At 37.6% G+C, this 19,180-nt stretch overlaps 4 protein-coding genes across 4 annotated transcripts in view; 1 reads left to right on the top strand and 3 right to left on the bottom strand.

Annotated features, from left to right (window-relative positions):
• CCB1 (cofactor assembly of complex C) overlaps positions 1-19,180 on the bottom strand; it is a 95,360-nt gene that overhangs the window by 8,399 nt on the left and 67,781 nt on the right. The window lies entirely within an intron of this gene.
• Positions 63-800, bottom strand: LOC147854263 (uncharacterized). The gene has a single exon (XM_087331493.1). It carries the CDS (start codon positions 798-800, stop codon positions 63-65), a length of 738 nt encoding a protein of 245 aa, XP_087187619.1.
• Positions 4,998-7,549, bottom strand: LOC147854262 (uncharacterized). The gene is made up of 3 exons (XM_087331784.1): positions 7,408-7,549; positions 6,352-6,497; positions 4,998-5,580 (listed from the first exon to the last, which is right to left on the bottom strand). Exons 1-3 carry the CDS (start codon positions 7,528-7,530, stop codon positions 5,007-5,009), a joined length of 843 nt encoding a protein of 280 aa, XP_087187910.1. The 5' UTR covers positions 7,531-7,549; the 3' UTR covers positions 4,998-5,006.
• LOC147854261 (uncharacterized) lies at positions 10,142-18,505 on the top strand. The gene is made up of 3 exons (XM_087331090.1): positions 10,142-12,255; positions 14,177-16,674; positions 16,770-18,505. Exons 1-3 carry the CDS (start codon positions 10,259-10,261, stop codon positions 16,823-16,825), a joined length of 4,551 nt encoding a protein of 1,516 aa, XP_087187216.1. The 5' UTR covers positions 10,142-10,258; the 3' UTR covers positions 16,826-18,505.

The raw sequence follows: 19,180 nt of genomic DNA, 5'->3' as shown, positions 1-19,180 counted from the left end.
AAAAATAAAAATAAAGGATTTATCAAGTTGTTGATATAACAAGGGTTGTGAGGAGTACACTTTCATGTGGGGAAAGGAATATCTAGAATGAAAGGGGATAAGAAGCCAGTGATGCCATGAACAACTAACGTGTCTGACACCAAGAAGTCTGGGGCTAATATACCTTGATAGTTTATGGAAACTTGCATATGTTGAGGTGAGGTTGTTGAGGAATTTGATGGCATTGCGGTGGAAGCACTATCAGTAATAAGTAGATAAGATCCATTAACAAAGGAAGGGATTCGAAATGCCATGGGCATGAGAGCAATAGTATCAAATCGCAAATGAAAAGGTACAACTTGATATTGTAGAAGGTGAAAGCTCATTGTTGTTGTGGGAAAGTGTGAATCTTCTGTGTTGTTGCCAACATCCAATGTTGTGTCGAGTGAAACAAATATTGTGCAATTGAAGCACAAGTCAGATGCCTTTAACAATAAGAAGAGATTGTCCAATATGGGGAAGTGAGGCATGCCACTGTTATTCATCCATGGCATTGTTTTGCTTGGAATTGGAAGTGCCCACCAAGGAAACTCAGGAACATTCACTGGTGACAAGTTTGGTAATGCCTTTATAGGTCGAGCTTTCACACTTGGATTGTTATCATGTAGTCCCAAAAGACTAATCAAGAAAATAACAAGAAGAACACCAACACCATACTTGCAAAAAATCGTATTTACCCAATTTACAGTGACATTGTCATTGTATGTAGAATTATGATGACAATGTTGGCAACGTTGAAAAGTAAAAGTTTCTTTAGGCATTGAAGCACAAAACCCTCATAGATGATAGCATATATGGCATTTATAAGAAAGAAGATCTTTTGAAATTCCAAGTTTCTATCATAGGACACACACACCACACACGTATATATTCAGTTCCATAGAGCTTCGTCCCCAACGAAATATATCTTAATATATGTATATATAATCACCTTTTAGCACAACCTTCCTAGAATAACACCCTTGATGAGTGACAAACCTACTAAGCATAACTTTCACCTCATGCATTTTAGTTTGTACCCCTCCAAGTGTGGTGTTAATTGTTCACTCCATCAAGCATGTACCTAACTCACATATGTGTAAACCCCACTTTTTTGACATGATCATCACATGATGGTCTCAACAGGACAAATGTAATCACCATATTTTGTATGTTACATCTTTGTTCTGTACTAGTAGATATTAAAGGTGTCACATGGTGATACATTCATTAGTTAAATGAACCTATCCACAACTAGAGTAGGATACCACTAATTACACACATACAAAATTACATTAAGAGCCACTCCAAAATTCCCTTGTATGTTTATTTCCTAGCATGCAATCCAAAAGAAGAACTACCTTGGCCATGTGTACATGTGTATGTATTCGCGTTGATAAGTCATTTGGTGTGGAATGGATGTGTGGTGCAACAAGTCATTGTAAAAAATATGCATGTTTGCATAGGTGTATTATTGTATATACAAATAAGAAATGCATAAATCTACACGTGATGTAGTTCAACTTTGTTGATTAAATTACATTTGTTTCGAACTAGTCAATATAGTAAATGCAAAGGTTCTTTATAGTTTCTTAGTCTAATTAAATCACAACATAAAAAATCTGACAATAGTTTGTGTAACTTCGAGCATCCTTGAGCGAATGTCCAATAGAACCATAGAGCGGACCATTTGTTGAGCATCTTGAGCTAGCATGAGGTGGAATAACAACCTCGTGCAACAATAACAAAAGAGACACATTTCTATGAACATCTCATACTTGTAGTGTTTTAATGTCCCTAGATACTTGTGCATGTATATTGCATGCTACTTTCGATCTCTCTCTCTCTCTCTCTTTCGTAATTACGTTACCCTAGTGGTAAGTTGTTAACACTACAAGCACTGTGTCATGGGTTTGAAACCCAATTTCCTCACCTCTCTATTATATACTTCATATACTCTTAATTCTCTAGTTGTGGAATGTAGGGGTTGAACCCATGACCACCTGGTCTCCATTGGGCAACCTTACCAACTGAGCTACATCCATCTGGGCTCTCAAATGTATGTTTACAAAATACCCTGACTATCCTTAGTATAACAAGTTTCTCAAACTCTAATTGTGCCAGATACCCCAATACCTAAGGTAGTTGAAAACAAACTTATATGATGGTGGGGTAATTCTCTTGCTCCCTTAATGAAAGCCCACTGAAAGGGTGACAAAACATCCCTAGTGGACAATGCCCAAAGTTGGGAATAACAACCCAAATCACCTTAGTATTTGGGCCAACTCTCCAAGTAGAAGCATCTTTTGGACATTAACATGAAGTTTAAATTATAGTTTAAACAAAGCTCCCTCCACAAAATAATCACCCCCATGATTTGGTAATCGGGTTGAAAAGGAATATTGGAATGGTTGGGTTGGAACTGATCAAGTGAATAAGCACAAAATTGGATCAATGACGATATACTACAATAACTAAGCATGCAAGGAATCTATGATTGGCATCCTCCACTATCACTGACTTGTAGGAAGTTTGTTAATGTTTTAAAGCCATTGCCAAACATAATCATTACCCTTTCTCACACTTTTTTCCATCACTATTTATCACAGGACACAAAGAGGCTACAATCTTCGTCTTTCCATACTTGACACCTTTCTCAATCAAGTGATAATTTCTACCCACATTTGTCCCTCAAACATAGTCTTAAGAAAAGAGAATCTTTGAGCCACCATATGTTTGTATTGATTTAAAAGTGCTATTCGACTATGTCTTTTTGGAGTACAAATATGACTCCATGCCACCTAAGGCATGATCTTTCTTTCATCTTCGATAATTTGAACCACATTGAGGTTGCTAACTTCTCGATAGTCTTTCTAGACCAAGGAGACCATACTAAATAATTTGATACCATAGGAATCATCATTTATTGGATAACTTTTAGTCAAACATGAAACAACCAAGGTTGTGATTTCCAATACATAAATTTGTCTACAATTCGCGTGGATATCCAATCTAGGATTTTCACATCAAGCACATCCTAACCAATAGGATAGCTTGAATCACAACAAATCATACCAAGTTGTACTATCACCCCTATTCAACCAAGATCATCTAAGTATCTCTTTGTACATGAGGTGAGAACTTATTTATGCATGTTAAGCATGTTAATCTTCAATGATGAAGCATAGCAAATTATTCTTAAACTTGCATAGGCCTCATAATGTTTTCTCATGTCGTTAAAATGGTAATGGAGGATCATCTTGTGAGAGTAGACTCTAGTGGGACAATCGAGTGACCATGGTGACATGAGGAGAAAAGTAAACTGACCATAGAAGATTCAAACCCATGAAGTGTATATTTTCAAATGACAAAGCAAAATAATCAATGTGGGATGAATAAAATGTGTGACAATAAGAAAATGACGGGGAGCATTGTGGTTCATGGAACAACAAGATACGTAGTCTTTTTGACAACTCCCCAAAGAGGTTAACATTTTATAAGTGTAGGGTAAATACTCCTTGGGATAAACGTAAACAAATACAACCATCAAGTGATTTGTTATCTACTTCAACAAAATTCCTCATGTGGACCAATCCACATCCCCACACCCTTTGATGGATGACCAAGAAGTACAAGCATGGGAGCAATTTGAGGTTGGTCTTGAAAGGTGATCCATGCGAGTGGATTCATGGGATGATTCTTGGATACAAATTTCAATCTACATGGAGCAAGTTAGATCAAATGTAGATAATGCATAATTACAATTTCTTGTGAAATGTATTGGATATGCCAAGTCTTGTCCAATCGTTTCCTTCTCGTATTAATTTTCTCAACAATTGATGGCTCGATTTCATGATATTATTTCTTGTGAAATGTATTGGATATGCCAAGTCTTGTCTAATCGTTTCCTTCTTGTATTATTTTTCTCAACAATTGATGGCTTAATTTCATGACATTATTTCTTGCGAAATGTATTGGATATGCCAAGTTGTGTCCAATCGTTTCCCTCTCGTATTAATTTTTTCAACAATTGATGGCTCGGCTCGATTTCATGACATTATGCAAAAACTCACAATGAGATTTAACTCATCTTTTCTCCATCATGTAGTGTTCCATAGATACATGGAAAATTATTGGTTGCATTTATGGAACATGTTCAAGTTGAGGGATGTGTAGCATGGGATGTGTTTTTTAGCAATCTGCAAAAAGTGGCTAAACATTATGGGCTACAACATGCTTAAATAATAAGGCAAAATTTATTGCCAAGATACATTTGATGGAAAAATGTAATAATTTGTTGAATTAATGCCTATGGGATGAGGGGCTTCAAGCTATTCAGGCCAAACAATGCTAGAGAGTATCAAACCATGATACAAATATATAAAAACCAAAAAGTGTCATCAATGTTCAGTTTTTTGTTGATTTGACTATGACATATGTATTAAATAAGTTGTTTAACTTTCCATGGTTACTCTTGAATCGACCTCCTATAGGCATAAGAGGTTATGCAAATTTGAATCCATTATCTAGTTAAATTCTCAACCTTCTATACCCATTATTTAGAGCCAACGTGAAGGGCTGAAACAAGGCAACTTGTCAAGATTTTAACTTTCATCCTATAAACATTATGTAGACAGAGGTAATGAGAAATTGAATCAATTTTTGAGTTAATTCTGTCTCCTATGCCCATTATTTAGAGCTAATGTAAAGTGCTGTTACAAGGTAACTTGTAAAATTGGTAGCATCTTCATCTTCTTAGTAACCAGATGATTCAGTCACCAATATTTTTGTAATTAGTGGTCACCAATATTCTCGAGGCATGTTTATACTTGTGTAAATTGAAGCTCCCAACTCATAAGTTGATAACGATGTTCTTGTATAGAACATTGTTGGATCTAGATGCTTTAATAGCCAAATCTGAATCATATTAAACTTCACTATTTCAGCAGGTAATTTGAAATGTTCCCATACCACTATAATAAGACTTCTCAAAGTTCCTGCTTATTTCTGTATATGGTTTCATTCGATATGATACAACACTGTACAAGATTTCCAACCTTAGGCACATTACTTCTACAATTAGGACATTGTGAATGCTTCTTCAACCAAGCACCTAAACAAGTTGTGTGAAATCTATGGTTACAAGGCAAGCATATGAAAGCTTTATCCTCCGAAAAGCTCTCAAGACAAATGGAGCAATCTCCGAGATCTACTCCAAAAACCAAATTTCCACGGTTACTTGAGGTAGAGCTCTCAACTGCATCTATGGAATCCGACCTTATATCATTATCCAAGGTAGATGTTATTGATGGGCTTCTTATTGTTCTTTCTCCTCCTTTGTTGGAAATACATACATCGGATACGGAACTCCTTGCATTTCGTATGTGTGATGATGTCTCACACACAATAGGGGCTTTCATTCTCAACTTACGATCACGTGATGTGAACGCTGCTCCAGCACATGGAGGGAACACTTTCTGATGGAGAGATGATGAAGGATGAACTCTTGCATTGGACGATGCAATCAGTGTATGGTTGGGTTGTGGAGTTGTTGAAGACAACCTAGATATCAAGAGAGCATAAACGAGTAAAAAACTGTCTGCATATATTTCTAAATGCTAAACACCTGAAGTCTCCTACGAGAGTGTATTTACATATGTGCATACGCACACTAAAGTACGCATGCATATGTATATGTATGTAGGTATCCTCTTCGATGGAGTAAATGCAGAGGACAACATTCATGTATGAGTACGTATGCAGCTGACCTCTTCGATGGAGCAAATGCTGAGGGAAACATTCATATAAAAAGACAATGGGAAAGAACTCCATCCCCACAGCTGTTTAAATGGTATGCACAAGATATATACATGCATATAAGTGTCCTCTCAAATTGTCCACATGTATGTATGTGCTCTATACGTAAATATTTATGCATAGACATATACAATATGTATGTGTTTTATTGGAACAGAGAGTGCTGTAACAAGCCAACAAGGCTTGCTGTTCTAAATTACAGATCATGTATTTGTATATATATAAATTTATTCGCATGTACACATAACATGAGCATGTAGAAGTAGGTATGTGCGTACATGCATGTGTGTATGTAAGTGCGCATGCATGTACAAATGCCAGTATCATCTTGCAATAGAGATCCATTTACCTTGCTGTTCTAAATTACAGATCATGTATTTGTATATATATAAATTTATTCGCATGTACACATAACATGAGCATGTAGAAGTAGGTATGTGCGTACATGCATGTGTGCATGTAAGTGCGCATGCATGTACAAATGCCAGTATCATCTTGCAATAGAGATCCATTTACCTGCGGTTAATAAGGCCCGATGTACGGAACTTCACATCAAGCCGATCTCGGGCGGCCATGGCAGCTTCATGTTCATCAATTCCAACAGCTCGAGGACGAGGAGATGATTGTGCACAATACAGACCACTAGGAGGTGCCCTATTTGCCTGTAAACATAGTCAAAAAAAGGAATCTCAAGGGTCTACAATATATCTCAATAAACTTCAGGAAATTTCAATCCTCAGAACATCAATCCATGTCTTTGTTTACGAGCCTGAAATTTTGAAATATGAACAGATCATTTTGGAGAATTTAGAATCAAAATGCATATATTCCGAGGGAGTTTTATAAACAGAATTGTATAGGAATTTAGAATGAAAAATGCACATAGGTCCCAACAAAATGTGCTTCATTTACATCAAACCTCGAATTGGCAACTTCCAAGAAAAACAATTACGGCACCATTTTATTTCCCAAGCACTGGAATATTTTTGCAGCACATACATAATCAATCTCCCTTTGGAAAACGATTGTCACGAATGGTTGTTGAATAAAGATTGAGATTAAGCCTACTTTCAAAAAGCAAAATCTCAAAAGAAGAAGGATCTCTGAATTGAGTTCCAGCCATGTTCTTTCATGGTTTTGTTTCTCCACCTTACATACATAAATACATGCATACATACATACAGATGAACGTACATACATACATACATACATACATACATACATACTGATGAACATACATAACATACATACATAAGAACATACATAACATACATACATACATACATACATACTGATGAACATACATAACATACATACATAAGAACATACATAACATACATACATACATACATACATACATACATACATACATACATACATACATACATACATACATAAGAACATACATACATACATACATACATAAGAACATACATACATACATACATACATACTGATGAACATACATAACATACATACATAAGAACATACATAACATACATACATACATACATACATACATAAGAACATACATACATACATACATACAAAGAGAGAGGGAAGAGAGCATGCCTGAGAGAATGATGGCGAATTTTGTGGAGCTCTGCTGCTTCCTCTTCTCCTGCTGCTGCTGGAAGTCACCGCTAGAGGAACAGGGATCATCTGATGTGGCATCATCAATGGGTGAAGGACCATTTTATATGCGGATATAATTATAATTTATGATGAAGACGCTTGGATATGGACGGTTTCACACTGTGCACGGCTTTGACCACCACAAAAAGAAGAAGCCTTTTGGTGGCCACCGGCCACTAAGGCCCCCCATGCCCCCCACAAAATCCTTACTACCAAACTCTCCTCTGATTGAGACCCGAAGATCTTTGTTACGTAGTACTTCCTGATCGAGTAAACCTTCAAGCTAGAACTCCCAAACACCTCTATTTTGCCTTTTGATGTGTAATCCATGCAATCATCGGTTCGAGAGCCTGCAAGAGCAAACTTCCCAGAAGAAATTTCGTTACCGTGATCGGTAATCCCTTTCAAATCTTCATCTTGTGCTGCGAATCGAGAACCACTAGGAAATAATTGTGGCCAACACCATCCATTTTGTGGTATTTAAAAACAATACAAATATAGGCATTGGTTTTGCGGCTCGGAACATGGCCATTGTGTAAGCCATTTTTTGGTATTTAAAAACAATACAAAAGTAGGTGTTGGTTTTGTGGCTCGAAATATTGCCATTGTGTAAGCCATCGTAAATGTCAATGTACGCATTTAATGGTGACGATTGCTCCAACATTGGCCTTTTTTAAAACCTTTACCATTGATTCATCTCTTTGTAGAGTAATTGTGTTTCATGTGGGGGATCAAATTGAGGGGCCCCTCCAGACAACTCTTCAAGCGATTAGGTCTATCCAGTACTACATTGTTGAGCAAATGGCCCCTCATGACAAATAGCTAAACTGATTTGTTTCATTTCTTGTACTTAAAACTCATGGTTCTCCACCATACACAAACTCAAGTTCTATCTCCTTTCATGCACTCGTGCCTTTTACACAACTCCATGGTAAGAGATGTGATTTTGTTCAAGGTGAGAATTTGGGTACCCCCTATACCACACCACCTTATACACACATAAATATGGAAGGAAATTTAATAAGGATTTAGTGCATTCCTCTATTCATGAGAAAGTTTTTATTTTTTTAATTTGACATCAAACATAATCGACCAAATTGTTATGAAATGTTATGCTCATAAATCTTTCAATTTGTCATTCTATCCACTAATATCTTGTCGTGATTTTGTTCTCCATATATCATCTATTGGTGTGTGATTTCTTTCCCAATGCCCAAAATTTCTTGTGTGCAAAGAACATGTAGTTTACACAAAGCGGATGTCAATGATGAGCCCATCACATGTTCTTAATGTGTGTGTGTTTCCTTTATTAAAAGTGGGAAGCATGGAATCCTATGGTGAAGTATTATATTCTCAATTATGTTTCCAAATGTCAAACCAACAATATATTAAAATAATGTGAAAGAAAGATGGATCTAATTATTCACTAAAACCAACAAAATGCTAAAATAATGTAAAATTAAGATGGGTCTAATTATCCACTAACTATATGTAGCTATTTGGCTATAAAGAAGATTCGACTTTTGCTTTCAATTTGAGTTAAAGATGCCATTAATGATGTGATGGTAAAATAATGGTGTCCAAGCCCATTATCCGCTAAAGAATCTTTTACCCTACTAACATAAGCAATGGTTTCCATGTGTTTTTTGTACCAATAGAAAACTATATAAAGTTATATATTATGGAAGATGTTGTGAAGGATCATCCATTATTTCTTGTTTCTATGATCCAAGCGATCTTAGAATATTATTTTGTTTTTGCAATGGCCAACAATAATTTTTGCAGCTTGCTTTTTTACCCCAATAGGAAACTAAATAAAGTTATATATTGTGGAAGATGTTGTGAAGGAACTTCCTATATTGCATGTTGCACCATCATCCATTATTTCTTGTTTCTATGATGCCAAGCAATCTTAGCGTATTATTTTGTTTTCCTATGGTTAACAATAATTTTTGTACCTTGCTTTTTTACCCCAGTATGCCTTGGGGAGCCGAACATTTATGGAGTAAGTGGCATAACCTATATTGAACTTGAAATGACAAACTATGGCACATTGCTTGACTTCAAAGAACTACACATCCCAATTTGAAAAGCCCAAAACAAATAGGGTAACATACTCTTGATTCATAAAATATGTACCAAGATGGAAGTAGAGCCTCTATGTTCTCTCCATATTTATACTCTAATCATAAGGAGAAACTGCTCGTTCACTTTCCACGTTCATAACAAGATTTGCTTGAACATTTACTTTAGTATTTGAATTCATATGGTGATGTCGCTTTTGGAAGAGAGGTTGATTGTTTTAAAAGAGCCTATTTACTGGCACCCTATCGCCCCATGTGTTGTGAATGCCTTCCTCAAGGAGTCAATCCTTTGTGATATAGTAGTCATCAAAGTAGTGCATGTCAAGATTGAAAGTGCCAAAACCCAACAAAATTACAACATATTAAATGTCTTACAAGTTTGATCCAATGGCTAGCTTGCTCTATCGCAGTCCACATAATGTCGAGGACTACATATCCTTCTTGCTCTCCGGGAGAAACCACAGGGGTCTAAGGAGTGTGCCAATCGGGCCGCAATCGAGATATCTTATTGTTTTGGAGGCCATGAGGGGAGGTCGTGAGTTCGATCCACCTAGTGGCATATAGTACATATGTATATGGAGAAGTGAAAATGTGATGCAACAAAGATGTGTGGAGAGTGTAAGTATTTGATCTCTTGACCTCTGTGAAATAAGTAACAAGGTGATGGTGATGCCATAATCTGTTGTTCACTCCCTCCATGTAACATGAGAAGAGGAAGCAGGGCAAAAATCTCTACATGTAGGACAGAGGAACTCACATTTGTTTCTTTACTCAAGGCTTGTGCTCACAAGAAGGATCTTGTTAAAGGGACTAAGCTCCATGCTCATATCATGCAAAATGGGTTACTCACAGAGATGCCTTATATTGCTAGTACCTTAATCAGCATGTATGCCAAATGTGGTATGCTTTCAAAAGCCCAACATGTGCTGGAGAGCCTTCCCATTCGGGATATAGTCTCTTGGTCTGCACTCATTTCTGGATATGCTCAAAAGGGTCAAGGGAATCAAGCAATCAAATGCTTCTCTCGGATGCAGAGTGAGGGCCTCTCTCCAAATGAGTTCACTTTCTCTGGCCTTTTAAAAGCATGTGGAAGCATAAGAGCCCTCGAGAAGGGCAAAGAAATCCACAATGAGATTGTTGGTAGAGGTTTCCTGGAGAAGAATACTATTCTTGGTAATGCATTGGTAGATATGTATGCCAAATGTGGCGTGCTTTCTGAGGCCAAACAAGTGTTTGAATGGATTCCAAAAAGAGACTTAGTCTCATGGTCAGCCATAATTGCGGGGTATGCCCATCAAGGACAAGGACATTTGGCCCTAAACTTTTTTGCACAAATGCAAAGGGAAGGAATCTCCCCTAATGAGATCACATTGTCTTGCATCCTTAAGGCTTGTGGGAGTATAAGAGACATCGAGAAAGGCGAAAAAATACATGACGAGATTGTTGGCCGAGGCTTGTTAGAGAGGAATATTGTGCTCGGTAATGCTTTGGTGGATATGTATGCTAAATGTGGGATGCTCTCTAAGGCCCAACAAGTGCTTGAAGAGCTTCCTGCTAGAGATGTAGTCACTTGGAATGCAATCATTACAGGATACTCACAACAAGAGCAAGGTCACCATGCACTTGATTGCTTTGCAAGAATGCAAAACGAGGGATTCACTCCCGATGAGGTCACACTCATTTGTATTTTGAGAGCATGTGGAAGCATTGGATCTATTGAGAAAGGCAAACAGATCCATAATGAAATTATGAATGGGAATTCAGCCAAAACAAATATCTTGCTTGCCACTGCATTGGTAGATATGTATGCTAAATGTGGTGTCCTTGTGAAAGCACAAGAAGTGCTCAAGGAGATGACTCATCGAGACACTGTTGCTTGGAATGCTTTAATTGCAGGGTATGTCCAACACGACCATGGTCATGAAGCTCTAGATTGTTTTGCATCGATGCAAAAGGAGGGTCTCTCTCCGAATGAGGCCACTTTCCTTTGCATCCTTAAAGCTTGTGGGGCCATAGGAGCAATCGACAAAGGTGAAGAAATTCATGATGAGATCATTCGAGGGGGGTTTCTAGAAAAAACGATTGGACTAGGTACTTCATTGGTAGACATGTATGCCAAATGTGGTGCACTTGCAAAAGCTCGGAAAGTTCTTGAAGAGCTTCCGATTCGAGAGACTGTCTCGTGGAATGCACTTATTGCGGGGTATGCGCAAGAGGGGCATTGCAATGAAGTAATCAAATCTTTTGGACAGATGCAAAGAGAGGGAATCTTACCTGATGAGGTAACCTTCCTCTGTGTGCTAAATGCATGTAGTCACTCAGGAAAATTTGATGAGGCCCAAATGTATTATGAGAGTATGAACATGGAATATGGGATTGCACCAAAGTTGGCTCATCATACTTGCATGGTGATGGCTTTTGGATGTGCTGGTCGTATTGAAAAGGCCATTTCGTTGATTAAGACAATGCCACATTCGGATGAATCTTCGGTTTGGATTGCACTATTAGGTGCTTGTACAAAATGGGGGAATGTGAAGTTTGGGAGAGTGATTTTTGATCAAGCAATACGTATCGATGATAGCCTTGCAGCACCTTACATTCTTATGGCTAATATATATAGAAATGCTGGCATGCAAGACGATGCTGAAGAAATTGGCGCCATGATGCATACAAGCATGGAAGGATGCTTGGCAGATACTTAAAATTGGTTGGATCATGCTTTGCGACTTCAGATTCAGGTTCTCCATTATGCTTGCTTAAGATGGAATCCGATGCTCCTGTTATGTCATTGGCTTTTCATCAAAGAACTGACCCCAGCCCTGGCATGCAAGACAATGCTGAAGAAAGTGGACCCATGATGCATACAAGAATGCAAGGATGCATGGCAGATACTTAAAACTGGTTGGATCATGCTTTACGACTTCAGATCAAGTTCTCCATGATGCTTGGCTAAGATGGAATATGATTCTCCCTGATACTACTGTTATGTCATCGGCTTTGTCATCAAACAACTGTCCCCAGCCCTGCTGTCCATAAAGAATGACATGTCAATACAGTGTGGCCTTGGCCTGACTCACATGATGTAGCATGAGAAAACCACATTAGGATTGAGATCTACTTTTCCCATTCCCATGTTGCATTTGGTTTATTATATCAACTCTTAAGTTGATGACACCATTAGGTGTCACCTCGAAGGCGGTATACGTACATGTTTGATCCCCTCGTGCAAGTTTGATAGAATTAAAGGGATGTAGTTTTCTACTGTGAGTTCGAATAGAACTCTCTTTGTAATTTCACATTCCTTATCAACAATTGGTCATAACTATCCTTGCTAGCATCTTTGGAGATGCTCGAAATGTACCACATGACCTTACAGAAAGGTTTAAACCCTTTTACATGCCTAAATTCTTTATGGGAGGCTTTCAGCCACTGAGATCAATCCCACTGTTAAATAGCTTGTTTGCTGTTACATAAAGCCCCATGTCTTTGTGGATAGGTGTACATCACAACCTTCACCTTAATAAACCTGTAACACTGTTTAGGGGATCCTCGAAAATGATAACCATTTCAATATGCTTGTTTTAGCTCGGAAGAGTGGCATGCATCGTTAAATTCATATTTCTGAAAAATTAAACATGTATTGGAAGTTTGACTTGAACACAGTGGGTCTTGAACAATTTTCATCCAAAATTTTCACATGTTTCTCAAGTTGTAGCAAAATACAGTACATCTAATGCTAAAACCTCTTATTAAATATTCAAGGAACATTCAGCCATTTTGTAACACAAATGACCCACAAAAAATTCCTTATTAATAAAGTATGCTGATCCATTGCAACCTTGATGTATTGAGGCATCTCTTGCCAATAATATACAAGAATTCTTTGATTAGAGTGTAAAAGAAATATTTGACTCTATAATGGAGTATAATTCACTAACCACATTTGACAAAACATAGTCTACTTTTGCCTCTTTTTTTCTATAGTATTGATTTGCATGGGAACCTCAAATGAAGCTTGCTTCAATGGGGACACAACATTAGGGTTTTAATACTATCATGTTGGTCCTTCATAATCTCTCTTCTCTCTTTGGCTTAGCATATGCTTGTAACAACTTGCCTCCTCATAGCTGTCATTGAGAAGTGAAATGAACACCAAAAAGGACCCCTAACAACCAAATGACCCACGAACGAGAATCACAAACCACGTGACCTGTTATTCACCATGGGGAGACACTCTCGCGCAATGTTGTGGTCTCACCCCCCTCATGGAACCTTGCCATGGCCTATATGAACAAGCTCTCCATTAGCTCCTTTGCCAATGGTCATCATTGTGCCACCAATGAGGTTCGAAAACCTCGTCCCCTCATACTAGAACGGCCACATGATCAGCCCCGATACCGAACACCCATCAGTCTCAGCTCTGTATTTCAAAAGGTAGATCGGATGCCCTTCCCTCAACAAGGCTTCAGACGTTATGTTGGAGATTGAGAACATTTTAGATTAAAATAGGAGGTTAAGGATCATTGTTATAGATCATTCTAGAAACTTCTGGAGTTGTTGGGAATATTCCGCTATTGAAAGATCAACGTCCGCATTTCACACACAGAACAGCTCTGATGAAGCATACCAACGATGAAGAAAGACGATCTTGTATCCAAGACAAATCTTATTCTTACGTATTCCAGGTCAGGCTTACTCTCCAATGCACTACAGGTCTTCTTTCAGATCTCATTCAGAGATCTGGTCTTATGGAATGCTGTTATCGGAGTATATGCAGAGCATGGCTGCCTCGAAGAATCCATTAACTGTATAGAAAGGATGCAGGAAGAGAGCATCTCACCTGATGCAGTTTCCTTCATTTCCTGCTTGAAAGCTTGTAGTAGCAACAAGTCAACAGAGAAAGGCTACAAGCTTCATCAACAAGTTATCATAAAAGGATTTCTGATAAGTAATGTTGTTGTTGGCAATTCAGTTGTCGACATGTATTTGAAATGTGGGATGCTTTCAAAAGCTCATGAAGTGTTTAACATGCTTCCAACACGAGATGAAGTCTCTTGGAATATATTGCTTGGGGGATACTTAAGTTATGGCTACATAGAAAAAGCACAGCATTTGTTTGATAAGTTTATGATTAGAAATGTGGTATCTTGGAATGCTCTTATCACTGGATACATAGAATATGGTAGAGATGAAGAAGCACTGAATTCTATAGATCAGATGTATCTTGAGGGTGTCTTCCCAACTACCGTGACTGTTATTTGTTGCTTGAAAGCTTGTAGTAGCTGTAGAGCTATTGATAAGGGATGTGAAATTCATTGCAGTATTACTCAGAATGGTTTGTTAGAAAAAGATCTTCTTATTGGGACAATGTTGGTTGATATGTATGCAAAACATGGTTGGCTTGCTGAAGCAAAACAAGTGTTTGACAAGCTTCTTGTCCAGAATGTGATCTCATTCACTTGCTTGCTTGCTGGTTATATAGAGCATGGATGGGACCATAACGCCCTCAAATTATTTGAACAAATGGAACAAGAGGGTATTTCTCCAAACAATGTCACGTATATGTGTATCTTAAAATCTTACAAAAACTTAGGATCTATGGACAAAATCAGGAGAATACATGCAGACATTGTTAAGAAGGGCCTTCTTGAAGAAGATATTAGAAATTCCTTGATTGATGCATATTCCAGGTGTGGTTACATAACGGAAGCACAAAAGTTGTTTGAAGAGCTTCTCACATGTAATGCCTCATCATGGAATGCATTAATAGCTGGATATGCCAAATCTGGCATGCTTACAAAAGCACAAGAATTGTTTGACAAGCTTCCTTCTCGAGATGTTGTATCTTGGAATTGTTTAATTGAGGGGTATGCTGAACATGGACATAATATTGAAACACTCAAGTATTTTGATCAAATGCAAAGCGACAATGTTGCTAGAGATACCATCACATTTATCAGTGGCTTAAAAGCCTGTGACAGTTTGCAATTTGTTGCCAATGGCCAAAGAATACATTCTGAAATAGTTCAAAAGGGGTTCATTGAAAGAGATCTCTTTCTTGGCAATATGGTTGTGGATATGTATGCCAAATGTGGTTCAGTCATGGATGCACAGCAAGTATTTGACAAGCTCTTGGGACATGATACTGTTTCTTGGAATGCTTTACTTGGAGGTTATGTTGAAAATGAACAACATGAAAAAGCCCTTCATAATTTTGAGCAAATGAGTCTTGAGGATGTTTCTGCTGATACAATCACATACGTTCATATCTTGAAAGCTTGTGGCAGCATAGGAGCAAGAGAAAAGGGACAAGATATACATGCTGAGATTGTGAGATCAGGGTTATTGGATAAAGATGTGATGATTGGAAATGCCTTAATCGATATGTATGCTGGATGTGGCTTACTTAGCAAAGCACAGGAAACATTGGATAAGCTACCAGTTCAAGATGCGGTTTCCTGGAATACATTAATTGCAGGATACGCGGAACATGAACATTATGATCAAGCACTTTCTTGTCTTGAACAGATGCAACTGGAGAGAGTTTCACCCAATGAAATTACATTTACCTCTATTTTAAAGTCTGTTGCAAACATAGGATTCACAGACAAGGGTCAAGAAATACATTCCGAATTGGTGAAAAAAGGGTATTTAGAAAGTGACCTTATTGTTGGCAACACCTTAGTAGATATGTACGCCAGGTGTGGTTCTCTCCATATTGCCCAGGAAGTACTTCGAAGGATTCAAAGTAGACAAGTTGTCACATGGAATGCCCTACTTTCAGGTTATGCACAACTGGGTGAATGTGAGAATGTTTTCAATATCTTTGATAGGATGATAGGAGAGAGTATAAAGCCAAATGGGATCACGTTCATTAGTGTTCTTAAAGCATGCAGTCGAACATCTCTCTTTTTCAGGGGATTAACGTACTTTGGTAACATGAGCAAAGACTATGGTGTTCTTCCAACTTTAGAGCATAATAATTGTGTTATCCATCTTCTTAACTGTGCAGGTGAGTTAGGCAAGGCTGTAGAAATGATTTATCAGTTTCGCTGTTCGGACATGATGGTATGGCATTCTATGTTATATGCTTGTAAAAACTGGGGAAATCTGAAGCTTGGTAGGGATATTTTTGAGCATTCAATGAGTTTGAGATAGATAAATCCTTGATATATGGAAGCAAAGACAGAAGTGAAAAATGTAATTTGTTTGCAGAGGGCTATGAAATTCTAATCTGCAAAACTGCACCTGAACAAGTGATTGTGGGTTAGAGATGATCTCCTGAGTAGGTGGCATCAAAGGCGTACGAATGATTGGAAATGGACATGATTCATGTCTTTTGATCAAAATATTCAAAAAAGAAGTTCTGCTAGACAGATGCATAGTTTATGAGTACTGAAACAGGTCATGACACTCGTTCCATCAGTCTTTCACAATCCAAATCTGGTTCCATCTGCATCAGGGGTAGTGTACAGCACAGGTCCTGCAGGGGTCTCCTCCCATGGTTTCATAGCTGCCTTTGAGACTTGATTGGAAACAAAGCTCTACCCAGTGGAGAATTTCAAGGATCCTTCCTCCTTTCGATTGGAAAACTTTCAAAACTGTATCTAATCCAATGCACTGAATGATTCATCATATCTGGTAAAGTACGAATTTTTGAATCACCATAGCCAAATAGTAGAGACAAGTTTATAACGTAGTTGTGATGGAACTCAGCCAACATTTCTTGCAATCAGATCTGCTGCCATCCTCAGCCTGAAAGTGTGCCAATGATACCAATCTTGGAGTTAGAGCTTTCAGCTTTCTTTTCTCAAATGACCAGAAGTTGGAAAAAATGTTTCAACAACGCCAAGATTGGTGAAAACAATATTGGCCAGAAATATGGTAACATTGAAGAATTGTTTGATGAGACTCATTGCATTTGTATTACAATCCTTATTCAATATTTGCAAACTGTTGTAAATATGTTTGATCTCATTTCTAATGAAATCTATGTATCATTTTCAGATTTGGCGAATGGGTTCCATAAGCTAGTTGCCATTGCTAGGTGTCAGCATTAAATGTGCCAAAACCTTTCATGAGAATTTACTGCATTAAATTAAATTTGGTTCATGTTTCTAGATTTCGGCGAATTAGCATGTATCAGGATAGAGCATCCCAGAGTCACAACAGGTTCATTTAATCCTTCTAAAAGGAGCACTTTGCTTCTTCAAGAATCATAAAGGGGAGTGCAAAATCACAAATTACAGCACAGATAAGTTGTTTATTCTTCAATCTATATGTGATGCTCTTATTTTCTTTCTAAAGATACCATGTGTAGTAGTCTCCAGTTATAAAAGATGAGATAATAAAATTAGTTAACGATGGCTCCATCAATCTAACAGTTTCTTTTCCTTTGTTGTGAAGTGATCACAAAAAGTCTAATGCAAAAAAGACGTTGCTGTGCAAGAGGGATGCTACATAGGTGTGAGTGCTCATACAAAGGTTTGTTCATTGAACAGAAAGAAATGGAGTTCTGAGTGATACCAAAATCTCAGTCCAAGAAAAGCAGAGAATGCACCCAGGGGGTGTTCTGTGAATTTTGAGTACTTTGTTGAAGGGACTTCATTGGGCACTGTTGGAAATTGATGACCTTCATTCAAACAGAACTCTTGCTCAATGGAACTGAGAACTCATGCATCTCTCATTTTATCTCATGAACTGCTGATCTTTAATTGCTGTCCATTAGTTTTTTGGGGTTTATTTATTTTAGAAACACCATTCCTTTCCTCTTTTGTGAGAATGCTTCCTCCAATTCCCACCTTTTTGGAACCTTTCCTCTTACTCTTCAGCCGATTTGGTTCTCCATCTTCCTTTTTCTTGGTTCTTTGGAACACCATTAAGCTCTTCCTTTGATTCCCACCTTTTTGGATGCTTTCCTCTTTATCTTTAGCCAATTCAGTTCTCTATCTCCCTTTTTCTTGTTGTCTTTGAAATCATGCTTCAATACATTCGGCGATTTACTGGAAATGGAGGCATTTTCAATACATTCAGTTAATTACTGGAAATGGAGGCATTTTCGTTACATTCGGCTAATTACTGGAAATGAAGGCATTGTGAAGCATGGGTTGTGAGTCCAGGAGAGATACACCTATGGAATGTGATTTACCATCATAAAAACAAATAGGAGATGTATGTACGGCTTGCTTTATGTTTAAGTCTGTTACTTAATGAAAGTACGGGGACAGTAGTTTTTAATTGAGTGTAACTTAGTTTTGATTGGCATTAAATGGAATATTTCCATTTTTATTTCTCCAATAGAGAGATTTTCTAATTTATATCATTAGCCATGTCCATCGATCAGTGTAGGTATTTTCAAATGTGTAGAGTACTCTTTATGTTTACACAAAATCCAACAATTCTTAGCAATACCTTCCTCAATAATATTGTAGATACTTCTTCTCGATGTCTAGAATGAGATTCAACATTTCAACTATTCTTAGTATCTTTATTGATAAGATTCTAAATATGTTCAATATCTAGAATATTCCCAATTGCCACATTCAATAATGCAACATTTTACATTCCAATTATTCTGAGCAGTACGTATATACATCTGTGATGGTTGCAGATAAGTCTTGGAACAT

This window comes from Azolla caroliniana, unplaced genomic scaffold (assembly GCF_043228905.1).
Source record: "Azolla caroliniana isolate FFs.n. ecotype wild unplaced genomic scaffold, voAzoCaro1.0.p SCAF_15, whole genome shotgun sequence".
In the NCBI taxonomy this organism is placed as follows: Eukaryota; Viridiplantae; Streptophyta; class Polypodiopsida; order Salviniales; family Salviniaceae; genus Azolla; species Azolla caroliniana.
The sequence above is the reverse complement of the archived record's forward strand: the minus strand, read 5'-3'. Positions and strand labels throughout refer to the sequence as shown.

Coding starts and splice junctions, on each gene's coding strand:
- LOC147854263 (XM_087331493.1), bottom strand. CDS start 800: ATGCCTAAAGAAACTTTTACTTTTCAACGTTGCCAACATTGTCATCAT.
- LOC147854261 (XM_087331090.1), top strand. CDS start 10,259: ATGAGAAGAGGAAGCAGGGCAAAAATCTCTACATGTAGGACAGAGGAA. Junction 12,256..14,176: donor GGATGCTTGGCAGATACTTA/AAATTGGTTGGA, acceptor GCTCTGATGAAG/CATACCAACGATGAAGAAAG. Junction 16,675..16,769: donor CTGGGGAAATCTGAAGCTTG/GTAGGGATATTT, acceptor ATTTGTTTGCAG/AGGGCTATGAAATTCTAATC.
- LOC147854262 (XM_087331784.1), bottom strand. CDS start 7,530: ATGGTCCTTCACCCATTGATGATGCCACATCAGATGATCCCTGTTCCT. Junction 6,498..7,407: donor ATTCGCCATCATTCTCTCAG/GCATGCTCTCTT, acceptor CTATGTTTACAG/GCAAATAGGGCACCTCCTAG. Junction 5,581..6,351: donor TCGGGCCTTATTAACCGCAG/GTAAATGGATCT, acceptor CTTGATATCTAG/GTTGTCTTCAACAACTCCAC.